Source organism: Coregonus clupeaformis, unplaced genomic scaffold (genome assembly GCF_020615455.1).
Source record: "Coregonus clupeaformis isolate EN_2021a unplaced genomic scaffold, ASM2061545v1 scaf2857, whole genome shotgun sequence".
In the NCBI taxonomy this organism is placed as follows: Eukaryota; Metazoa; Chordata; class Actinopteri; order Salmoniformes; family Salmonidae; genus Coregonus; species Coregonus clupeaformis.
The window spans coordinates 35,001-47,115 of record NW_025536311.1 but is presented as its reverse complement, the minus strand read 5'-3'; the positions used below and the strand labels follow the sequence as shown (position 1 = coordinate 47,115).

Below are 12,115 nucleotides of genomic sequence, written 5' to 3'. Positions count from 1 at the left end.
TTGTTGCTAGGCACCAGAGGTTCTACTCCCCTGCTGGACAGGTTCCGAGCCACCGTTGCCGAGGACACCAGCAGCCCCCCTCCCTCCTGTGACATCACACCCCTGGATGGGGAACCGCCACCTGCCCCTGAACTAGTCGAGGCTGACAAGGTGTGTGTGTGTGCTTTATAAAACGTGTGTTTGTGTATATCATATTCAACGTGTGTATGTCTTGTACTAACCGTGTGTGTGTGTGTGTTCCAGGAGTGGTATGTTGCCCTGGTGAGGTCACAGTGTTGTCTCCGTGGTGACGGGTCGTTCCTGGAGACAACGGAACTCCTGACCAAACTACCTCCTGACGACCTCTCTACCATCATGACCTGCAAGGTAACACACACACACACACACACCTCCAAACTACCCCGTCTTATCCCTCAAAGCACCCACTGACCACCTTCTCACTCTCTCTCCCTTTCTCTCTCTCTCTCCCCCTCTCTTTCTCTCTCTCTCCCTCGCTCTCTCTCTCGCCCGCTCTCTCTCGCCCGCTCTCTCTCTCTCCTCCGCTCTCTCTCTCTCGCTCTCTCTCTCTCGCCCTCTCTCTCTCGCCCTCTCTCTCTCTCCATCAGGACTTCAACCTGTCTCTCCTCTGTCCGTGTCTGAGTCTGGGGGTTCAGCGGTTAACCCGGGGTCAGGGGTCATTGCTATTGGAGACTGCCCTGGCCGTGACCCTGGATCAGCTGGGCGAGGTCACACAGCTACTTCCTGTTCCTCACCATTCCTTCCTGCCGCCGGCCAAACCTGACCCGGCCGAGCCCTACTGGGACAAACTGGCTATCATCTATGGTAAGAGGAACTGGAAGGTTGTTGGTTAGAATCCTGGGCTGCGCAAAAAAAAATGGGAGGATCTGGCAACTAAACGCATTCCCCTGCTGCATGTCAGTCTTTTACCATCATTTCATCACACTGTGATGTTACCAGATACAACTCTGGATATCAACCTGGCCAGATTGTAGCATTTTGCTTCAGTTCTGTCGTTGCATTCTGCCATTAGCTTGCCAGCACCAGCAGCGCACGACTCCCAAGTGAGTTCGGAAAAACTGAAAGTATTATGCATCTTAGAAATAGTTTTCACATACAAACTTTTATATGTCCCAACTCAGAATCAAATACGGAAAAAAATAACGTGGTCGCTGTGGTAACAGTAGAACGTTTTATTTTGATTGCAAGGTCGTAAATTGTTCTTCTCACACAGCGTTTAAATCAAACTATTATGTTAATCTGACTATTCGCAGTAATCGTATTGCTGTGTTCCTATTGGTCAGTCACTGGGATCTGCACGTAACACCAGCCACAGTACACAGTATATAAAGGCTCAAAATGTCTGACGCTGTCGGAACGCTGTCGGAACGCTGTCGGAACGCTGTCAGAACGCTGTCAGAACGCTGTCAGAACGCTGTCGGAACGCTGTCAGAACGTTGTCAGAACGCTGTCAGAACGCTGTCAGAACGCTGTCAGAACGCTGTCAGAGCGCTGTCAGAACGCTGTCAGAGCGCTGTCAGAACGCTGTCAGAACGCTGTCAGAACGCTGTCAGAACGCTGTCAGAACGCTGTCAGAACGCTGTCAGAACGCTGTCAGAACGCTGTCAGAACGCTGTCAGAACGCTGTCAGAACGCTGTCAGAACGCTGTCAGAACGTTGTCAGAACGCTGTCAGAACGCTGTCAGAACGCTGTCAGAGCCTTCGACCTTCGACCTTCGACGTAGCGCCACTTAATCAGCAGACCTTAGACGTGACACAATGAACAAGCCAAGACGGGGAAAAGTATTGGCGTAAGACTGCTAAAATCGTAGTCTGTGCTGGACTTTACGGTATCCTGGTGCTCCCAGGTTCTGCTGCCGTCGTGCCCTGAAGCAAGGCATTTCATCTTGAAATTAAAAGAGCGTATTTTTGCAGAACCTGAAACTAGTGTGTTTTATATATTCTCTTTCACATGTCGATTCTTCTGTTGTTCTCTCGGTGAGGCAGGGCTCTACCCGCGGGTGACGTCTCTGTGTAGAGCGCTGTCTCAGTATCTGCTGTGTGTGTGTATTCTAGGTGAGGCAGGGCTCTACCCGCGGGTGATGTCTCTGTGTAGAGCGCTGTCTCAGTATCTGCTGTGTGTGTGTATTCTAGGTGAGGCAGGGCTCTACCCGCGGGTGATGTCTCTGTGTAGAGCGCTGTCTCAGTATCTGCTGTGTGTGGGTCAGCTTCCTTCCTCTCTACAAATCCCTGAAGACAAACAACATCTCATCACCACCTTCATCGCCATGGCTACCGAGGTAAGAAGGTCATAATCCCTGACCTCTTAACTCTTGACCCTTTTCCTGGCCAATGAGAAAAGACTTAACTAAGCGTCCATGTCCAAACAGTGTAAAATATTTTATAAATTAATTTTAGGGAAAAACGTTTCAATGTATAGACCACTAAAACTAGATAGAAAATATGTAGAAAAGGATAATGGATCTATGTATTTTGTAATAATGTAATCATTGAGAAATAACAATCACCAAAACTGAAAATTCCCCAAACAATGAATTTAGCTGTATTGATTTAGTTTATTATGTTTGAGCTAAAGGACACAGCATTAGCCATGGCAAAATGCATAGAATTGCATGAAATCTGCAAAAAAAAATGGTTTTAACATTTCTCTACACCGGCAAAATGGGGGCCTTTAAAATGATATCTAAAATTCAGCCGGCCACGCCCACAACCTAAACCCCTTTATGATCCAGAAAAAACCCCGCTGCTTTATGGTGTGTATCTCTCTCTCTCTCTAGTTGGTGGTGTGGCGTGTTCTCAAGGACAGTGTTCCTCTGAGTGTTGACCTGCAGTGGGCTCTGTCCTGCCTGTGTCTGGCCCTCCAACAGCCCTGTGTCTGGTATAGGCTGTCTACAGCCCGGTACAAAACACACACCTGCTCTGTCATACACTGTCTACGGCTCCTCATCACTGCAGGTTAGTGGGTGTGTGAAGGAGAGAGGGGAATGAGCCTGGTCAGAATGAGTGGATTTTGGGTGTTGTGTGACTAAACGTTCATTATTAAACTGGGTGGTTCGAGCCCTGAATGCTGGTATATCAGACAGTATACCACGGGTATGACAAAACATTTATTTTTACTGTTCTAATTACGTTGGTAACCAGTTTATAATAGCAGTAAGGCACCTCTGGGGTTTGTGGTATATGGCCAATATACCACAGCTAAGGGCTGTATCCAGGAACTCTGCGTTGCGTCGTGTTTAAGAACAGCCCTTAGCCGTGGTATATTGGCCATATACCACACCCCCTCTGGCCTTATTGCCTAAATTACTTCTAGGCTTTTCCTCTGCATGTCAATGTTTTATTGCGCATCTGAATAAAGTATTGAACTCTCTCTCGCTCCCTCCCTTTGGCCCTCTCTCTCTCTCCTCTCTCCTCTCTCCTCTCTACTCTCTCTCTCTCCTCTCCTCTCTCTCTCCTCTACTCTACTCTACTCTCCTCTCTCCTCTCCTCTCTCTCCTCTCTCCTCTCCTCTACTCTCTCTCCTCTACTCTCTCTCTCCTCTCTCCTCTCTCCTCTCTTCTCCCCTCTCTAGTGGCGGTGGGTCCAGGTGACCAGCTCTTACATCCAGAGAGGAAGAGAACCACAGGGTCAGACTGTGATTCAGACCTGGTCCACTCTCCAAACACTGACAGTAAGTAGTATAGTTGTTGATTCAGACCAGGTCCACTCTCCTAACACTGACAGTAGTGTAGTTGTTGATTCAGACCAGGTCCACTCTCCAAACACTGACAGTAGTATAGTTGTTGGTTCAGACCAGGTCCACTCTCCAAACACTGACAGTAGTATAGTTGTTGGTTCAGACCAGGTCCACTCTCCTAACACTGACAGTAGTATAGTTGTTGGTTCAGACCAGGTCCACTCTCCAAACACTGACAGTAGTATAGTTGTTGGTTCAGACCAGGTCCACTCTCCTAACACTGACAGTAGTGTAGTTGTTGATTCAGACCAGGTCCACTCTCCAAACACTGACAGTAGTATAGTTGTTGGTTCAGACCAGGTCCACTCTCCTAACACTGACAGTAGTGTAGTTGTTGGTTCAGACCAGGTCCACTCTCCAAACACTGACAGTAGTATAGTTGTTGGTTCAGACCAGGTCCACTCTCCAAACACTGACAGTAGTGTAGTTGTTGGTTCAGACCAGGTCCACTCTCCTAACACTGACAGTAGTGTAGTTGTTGGTTCAGACCAGGTCCACTCTCCTAACACTGACAGTAGTATAGTTGTTGGTTCAGACCAGGTCCACTCTCCAAACACTGACAGTAGTGTAGTTGTTGATTCAGACCAGATCCACTCTCCTAACACTGACAGTAGTGTAGTTGTTGATTCAGACCAGATCCACTCTCCTAACACTGACAGTAGTATAGTTGTTGATTCAGACCAGGTCCACTCTCCTAACACTGACAGTAGTGTAGTTGTTGGTTCAGACCTGGTCCACTCTCCTAACACTGACAGTAGTGTAGTTGTTGGTTCAGACCTGGTCCACTCTCCTAACACTGACAGTAGTGTAGTTGTTGATTCAGACCAGGTCCACTCTCCAAACACTGACAGTAGTATAGTTGTTGGTTCAGACCAGGTCCACTCTCCAAACACTGACAGTAAGTAGTGTAGTTGTTGATTCAGACCAGGTCCACTCTCCAAACACTGACAGTAGTGTAGTTGTTGGTTCAGACCAGGTCCACTCTCCTAACACTGACAGTAGTGTAGTTGTTGGTTCAGACCAGGTCCACTCTCCTAACACTGACAGTAGTATAGTTGTTGGTTCAGACCAGGTCCACTCTCCTAACACTGACAGTAGTATAGTTGTTGGTTCAGACCAGGTCCACTCTCCTAACACTGACAGTAGTGTAGTTATTTTGTGTTTCCATTATCTTACATTCATACAACAGAGTTGTATATTTTTAAATAATTGTTGCGTTTTAGTCGGTCACTTTCAGTGTGGTAGAACACGTTTAATCATAGTGAAGTCTTCTGGCTAGGGGCTAACAGTACAGTATGTTGGCTTGCTGGGTTTTAATGTGCATTAGATGTGTTACTGTTCTCTCTAACGTGTGTGTGTGTGTGTGTGTGTGTGTGTGTGTGTGTTTGTGTGTCCCAGACGTGTGTGAGCGGCGGTCGTGTGAGATCATGGCCGAGCTGGTGGAGGGTCTCCAGAGCGTTCTGTCTCTGGGTCACCGTAGAAACAGCGGAATCCCAGCCTTCCTCACGCCCACGCTCCGCAACATCATCATCAGTCTGTCCAGACTGCCGCTGGTCAACAGCTACACCAGAGTACCGCCCCTGGTCAGTCACTGTGTGTGTGAGAGAAGTTTGCAGAGCGGGGCGGCAGGTAGCTTTAGTGGTTAAGAGCGTTGTGCCAGTAACCGAAAAGGTCGCTGGTTCTTAAATCCCCGAGCGGACTAGGTGAAAAATCTGCCGACGTGCCCTTGAGCAAGGCACTCTTAACCCTAATTGCTCCTGTAAGTCGCTCTGGATAAGAGCGTCTGCTAAATGACTAAAATGTAAAAAATGTAAAATTCAATGAAACATCGCCACACGGCTCTGCCCAGAGGCTCGGCGCTGCGCAGCAGAAACCTACCGTCTGCTTCTAGTTTGACCTTTTCAACTTGCAGCTCATGCCAAGGAACACTTTTTAAACTTCTGTGTCCAGTGTAGCAGCTAAAGGACTACTTACTTTCCATTGTAGTTCCCCGGTAACGTGCGTATGCAACCTCCTGTAGGTGTGGAAGCTGGGCTGGGCCCCTCGGCCAGGGGGAGAGTTTGGGACCACCCTGCCTGAGATCCCTGTTGAGTTCCTTCAGGAGAAAGACGTCTTCAGAGAGTTCCTCTATCGCATCAACACACTGGGTGAGAGGTCCATCCCATATCTACTGTTAGACTGATCCTTTAAGTGTTTATAACCTGATATGTCGTTGTTATGGAGGTCCATTCCATATCTACAGTAGACTGATCCTTTAAGTGTTTATAACCTGATATGTCGTTGTTATGGAGGTCCATTCCATATCTACAGTTAGACTGTTAGACTGATCCTTTAAGTGTTTATAACCTGATATGTCGTTGTTATGGAGGTCCATTCCATATCTACAGTTAGACTGTTAGACTGATCCTTTGTTAAGTGTTTATAACCTGATATGTCGTTGTTATGGAGGTCCATTCCATATCTACAGTTAGACTGATCCTTTGTTAAGTGTTTATAACCTGATATGTCGTTGTTATGGAGGTCCATTCCATATCTACAGTTAGACTGTTAGACTGATCCTTTGTTAAGTGTTTATAACCTGATATGTCGTTGTTATGGAGGTCCATTCCATATCTACAGGAGACTGTTAGACTGATCCTTTAAGTGTTTATAGCCTGATATGTTGTTGTTATGGAGGTCCATTCCATATCTACAGTAGACTGTTAGACTGATCCTTTAAGTGTTTATAGCCTGATATGTCGTTGTTATGGAGGTCCATTCCATATCTACAGTAGACTGTTAGACTGATCCTTTAAGTGTTTATAGCCTGATATGTCGTTGTTATGGAGGTCCATTCCATATCTACAGTTAGACTGATCCTTTGTTAAGTGTTTATAACCTGATATGTCGTTGTTATGGAGGTCCATTCCATATCTACAGTTAGACTGTTAGACTGATCCTTTGTTAAGTGTTTATAACCTGATCATCAATCAATTTTATCAATTTTATTTTATATAGCCCTTCTTACATCAGCTAATATCTCGAAGTGCTGTACAGAAACCCAGCCTAAAACCCCAAACAGCTAGTAATGCAGGTGTAGAAGCACGGTGGCTAGGAAAAACTCCCTAGAAAGGCGAAAGCCTAGGAAGAAACCTAGAGAGGAACCAGGCTATGAGGGGTGGCCAGTCCTCTTCTGGCTGTGCCGGGTGGAGATTATAACAGAACCATGCCAAGATGTTCAAAAATGTTCATAAGTGACAAGCATGGTCAAATAATAATCAGGAATAAATCTCAGTTGGCTTTTCATAGCCGATCATTAAGAGTTGAAAACAGCAGGTCTGGGACAGGTAGGGGTTCCATAACCGCAGGCAGAACAGTTGAAACTGGAATAGCAGCAAGGCCAGGCGGACTGGGGACAGCAAGGTGTCATCATGCCCGGTAGTCCTGACGTATGGTCCTAGGGCTCAGGTTCTCAGAGAGAAAGAGAGAACGAGAGAATTAGAGAGAGCATACTTAAATTCACACAGGACACTGGATAAGACAGGAGAAGTACTCCAGGTATAACCAACTAACCCCAGCCCCCCGACACATAAACTACTGCAGCATAAATACTGGAGGCTGAGACAGGAGCGGTCCGGAGACACTGTGGCCCCATCCGAAGAAACCCCGGACAGGGCCAAACAGGAAGGATATAACCCCACCCACTCCGCCAAAGCACAGCCCCCGCACCACTAGAGGGATATCCCCAACCACCAACTTACAATCCTGAGACAAGGCCGAGTATAGCCCACAGAGGTCTCCACCACAGCACAAACCAAGGGGGGGGCGCCAACCCCAGACAGGAAGATCACGTCAGTAACTCAACCCACTCAAGTGACGCACCCCTCCCAGGGACGGCATGAAAGAGCACCAGCAAGCCAGTGACTCAGCCCCTGCAACAGGGTTAGAGGCAGAGAACCCCAGTGGAGAGGGGAACCGGCCCGGCAGAGACAGCAAGGGCTGTTCGTTGCTCCAGCCTTTCCGTTCACCTTCACACTCCTGGGCCAGACTACACTCAATCATATGACCTACTGAAGAGATAAGTCTTCAGTAAAGACTTAAAGGTTGAGACCGAGTCTGCGTCTCTCACATGGGTAGGCAGACTGTTCCATAAAAATGGAGATCTATAGGAGAAAGCCCTGCCTCCCGCTGTTTGCTTAGAAATTCTAGGGACAATTAGGAGGCCTGCGTCTTGTGACCGTAGCGTACGTATTGGTATGTACGGCAGGACCAACTCGGAAAGATAGGTAGGAGCAAGCCCATGTAACGCTTTATAGGTTAACAGTAAAACCTTGAAATCAGCCCTTGCCTTAACAGGAAGCCAGTGTAGGGAAGCTAGCACTGGAGTAATATGATCAAATTTCTTGGTTCTAGTCAGGATTCTAGCAGCCGTATTTAGCACTAACTGAAGTTTATTTAGTGCTTTATCCGGGTAGCCGGAAAAATAGAGCATTGCAGTAGTCTAACCTAGAAGTAACAAATGCATGGATTAATTTTTTCTGCATCATTTTTGGACAGAAAATTTCTGATTTTTGCAATGTTACGTAGATGGAAAAAAGCTGTCCTTGAAACAGTCTTGATATGTTCGTCAAAAGAGAGATCAGGGTCAAGAGTAACACCGAGGTCCTTCACAGTTTTATTTGAGACGACTTTACAACCATCTAGATGAATTGTCAGATTTAACAGAAGATCTCTTTGTTTCTTGGGACCTAGAACAAGCATCTCTGTTTTGTCCGAGTTTAAAAGTAAAAAGTTTTCAGCCATCCACTTCCTTATGTCTGAAACACAGGCTTCTAGCGAGGGCAATTTTGGGGCTTCACCATGTTTCATTGAAATGTACAGCTGTGTGTCATCCGCATAGCAGTGAAAGTTAACATTATGTTTTCGAATAACATCCCCAAGAGGTAAAATATATAGTGAAAACAATAGTGGTCCTAAAACGGAACCTTGAGGAACACCGAAATGTACAGTTGATTTGTCGGAGGACAGACCATTCACAGAGACAAACTGATATCTTTCCGACAGGTAGGATCTAAACCAGGCCAGAACTTGTCCGTGTAGACCAATTTGGGTTTCCAGTCTCTCCAAAAGAATGTGGTGATCGATGGTGTCAAAGGCAGCACTAAGGTCTAGTAGCACGAGGACAGATGCAGAGCCTCGGTCTGACGCCATTAAAAGGTCATTTACCACCTTCACAAGTGCAGTCTCAGTGCTATGATGGGGTCTAAAACCAGACTGAAGCATTTCGTATACATTGTTTGTCTTCAGAAAGGCAGTGAGTTGCTGCGCAACAGCTTTTTCTAAAATTTTTGAGAGGAATGGAAGATTCGATATAGGCCGATAGTTTTTTATATTTTCCGGGTCAAGGTTTGGCTTTTTCAAGAGAGGCTTTATCACTGCCACTTTTAGTGAGTTTGGTACACATCCGGTGGATAGAGAGCTGTTTATTATGTTCAACATAGGAGGGCCAAGCACAGGAAGCAGCTCCTTCAGCAGTTTAGTAGGAATAGGATCCAGTATGCAGCTTGAAGGTTTAGAGGCCATGATTATTTTCATCATTGTGTCAAGAGATATAGTACTAAAACACTTAAGTGTCTCTCCCGATCCCAGGCCCTCGCAGATGTGCAGATCCAGGACAGCTAAGCCCTGGAGGAATACGCAGATTCAAAGAGGAGTCCGTAATTTGCTTTCTAATGGTCATGATCTTTTCCTCAAAGAAGTTCATGAATTTATCACTGCTGAAGTGAAAGCCATCCTCTCTTGGGAATGCTGCTTTTTAGTTAGCTTTGCAACAGTATCAAAAGAAATTTTGGATTGTTCTTATTTTCCTCAATTAAGTTGGAAAAGTAGGATGATCGAGCAGCAGTGAGGGCTCTTCGGTACTGCACGGTACTGTCTTTCCAAGCTAGTCGGAAGACTTCCAGTTTGGTGTGGCGCCATTTCCGTTCCAATTTCCTGGAAGCTTGCTTCAAAGCTCGGGTATTTTCTGTATACCAGGGAGCTAGTTTCTTATGACAAATGTTTTTCGTTTTTAGGGGTGCAACTGCATCTAGGGTATTGCGCAAGGTTAAATTGAGTTCCTCAGTTAAGTGGTTAACTGATTTTTGTCCTCTGACGTCCTTGGGTAGGCAGAAGGAGTCTGGAAGGGCATCAATGAATTTTTGTGTTGTTTGAGAATTTATAGCACGACTTTTGATGCTCCTTGGTTGGGGTCTGAGCAGATTATTTGTTGCGATTGCAAATGTAATAAAATGGTGGTCCGATAGTCCAGGATTTTGTGGAAAAACATTAAGATCTACAACATTTATTCCATGGGACAAAACTAGGTCCAGAGTATGACTGTGGCAGTGAGTAGGTCCAGAGACATGTTGGACAAAACCCACTGAGTCGATAATGGCTCCGAAAGACTTTTGGAGTGGGTCTGTGGACTTCTCCATGTGAATATTAAAATCACCAAAAATTAGAATATGATCTGCTATGACTACAAGGTCTGATAGGAATTCAGGAAACTCAGAGAGGAAGCTGTATATGGCCCAGGAGGCCTGTAAACAGTAGCTATAAAAAGTGATTGAGTAGGCTGCATAGATTTCATGACTAGAAGCTCAAAAGATGAAAACGCCATTTTTTTTTTGTAAATTGAAATTTGCTATCGTAAATGTTAGCAACACCTCCGCCTTTGCGGGATGCACGGGGAATATGGTCACTAGTGTAACCAGGAGGTGAGGCCTCATTTAACACAGCAAATTCATCAGGCTTAAGCCATGTTTCAGTCAGGCCAATCACATCGAGATTATGATCAGTGATTAGTTCATTGACTATGACTGCCTTTGAAGTGAGGGATCTAACATTAAGTAACCCTATTTTGAGATGTGAGGTATCACGATCTCTTTCAATAATGGCAGGAATGGAGGAGGTCTTTATCCTAATAAGATTGCTAGGGTGAACACCGCCATGTTTAGTTTTGCCCAACCTAGGTCGAGGCACAGACACAGTCTCAATGGGTATGGCTGAGCTGACTACACTGACTGTGCTATTGGCAGACTCCACTAAGCTGGCAGGTTGGCTAACAGCCTGCTGCCTGGCCTGCACCCTATTTCACTGTGGGGCTAGAGGAGTTAGAGCCCTATCTATGTTGGTAGATAAGAGGAGAGCACCCCCTCCAGCTAGGATGGAGTCCGTCACTCCTCAGCAGGTCAGGCTTGGTCCTGTTTGTGGGTGAGTCCCAGAAAGAGGGCCAATTATCCACAAATGTTATCTTTTGGGAGGGGCAGAAAACAGTTTTCAACCAGCGATTAAGTGCTGAGACTCTGCTGTAGAGCTCGTCACTTCCCCTAACTGGGAGGGGGCCAGAGACAATTACTCGATGCCGACACATCTTTCTAGCTGATTTACAAGCTGAAGCTATGTCGTTGTTATGGAGGTCCATTCCATATCTACAGTTAGACTGATCCTTTGTTAAGTGTTTATAACCTGATATGTCGTTGTTATGGAGGTCCATTCCATATCTACAGTTAGACTGATCCTTTGTTAAGTGTTTATAACCTGATATGTCGTTGTTATGGAGGTCCATTCCATATCTACAGTAGACTGTTAGACTGATTCTTTGTTAAGTGTTTATAACCTGATATGTCGTTGTTATGGAGGTCCATTCCATATCTACAGTTAGACTGTTAGACTGATCCTTTGTTAAGTGTTTATAACCTGATATGTCGTTGTTATGGAGGTCCATTCCATATCTACAGTTAGACTGTTAGACTGATCCTTTGTTAAGTGTTTATAACCTGATATGTCGTTGTTATGGAGGTCCATTCCATATCTACAGTTAGACTGTTAGACTGATCCTTTGTTAAGTGTTTATAGCCTGATATGTCGTTGTTATGGAGGTCCATTCCATATCTACAGTAGACTGTTAGACTGATCCTTTGTTAAGTGTTTATAACCTGATATGTCGTTGTTATGGAGGTCCATTCCATATCTACAGTAGACTGTTAGACTGATCCTTTGTTAAGTGTTTATAACCTGATATGTCGTTGTTATGGAGGTCCATTCCATATCTACAGTAGACTGTTAGACTGATCCTTTGTCAAGTGTTTATAACCTGATATGTCGTTGTTATGGAGGTCCATTCCATATCTACAGTAGACTGATCCTTTGTTAAGTGTTTATAACCTGATATGTCGTTGTTATGGAGGTCCATTCCATATCTACAGTAGACTGATCCTTTGTTAAGTGTTTATAACCTGATATGTCGTTGTTATGGAGGTCCATTCCATATCTACAGTAGACTGTTAGACTGATCCTTTAAGTGTTTATAACCTGATATGTCGTTGTTATGGAGGTCCA

At 45.4% G+C, this 12,115-nt stretch overlaps 1 protein-coding gene across 1 annotated transcript in view; it reads left to right on the top strand.

The window, feature by feature from the left end:
* Window positions 1-262: 262 nt before the first annotated feature.
* The window catches only part of LOC123481335 (huntingtin-like), a 44,453-nt gene continuing 32,600 nt past the window's right edge, over window positions 263-12,115 (top strand). The window contains 8 exon segments of the mRNA XM_045219885.1: window positions 263-366; window positions 606-822; window positions 2,074-2,129; window positions 2,208-2,297; window positions 2,796-2,973; window positions 3,590-3,688; window positions 5,153-5,337; window positions 5,775-5,901. Coding sequence (XP_045075820.1) covers window positions 355-366; window positions 606-822; window positions 2,074-2,129; window positions 2,208-2,297; window positions 2,796-2,973; window positions 3,590-3,688; window positions 5,153-5,337; window positions 5,775-5,901 — 964 coding nt within the window. The 5' untranslated portion in view covers window positions 263-354.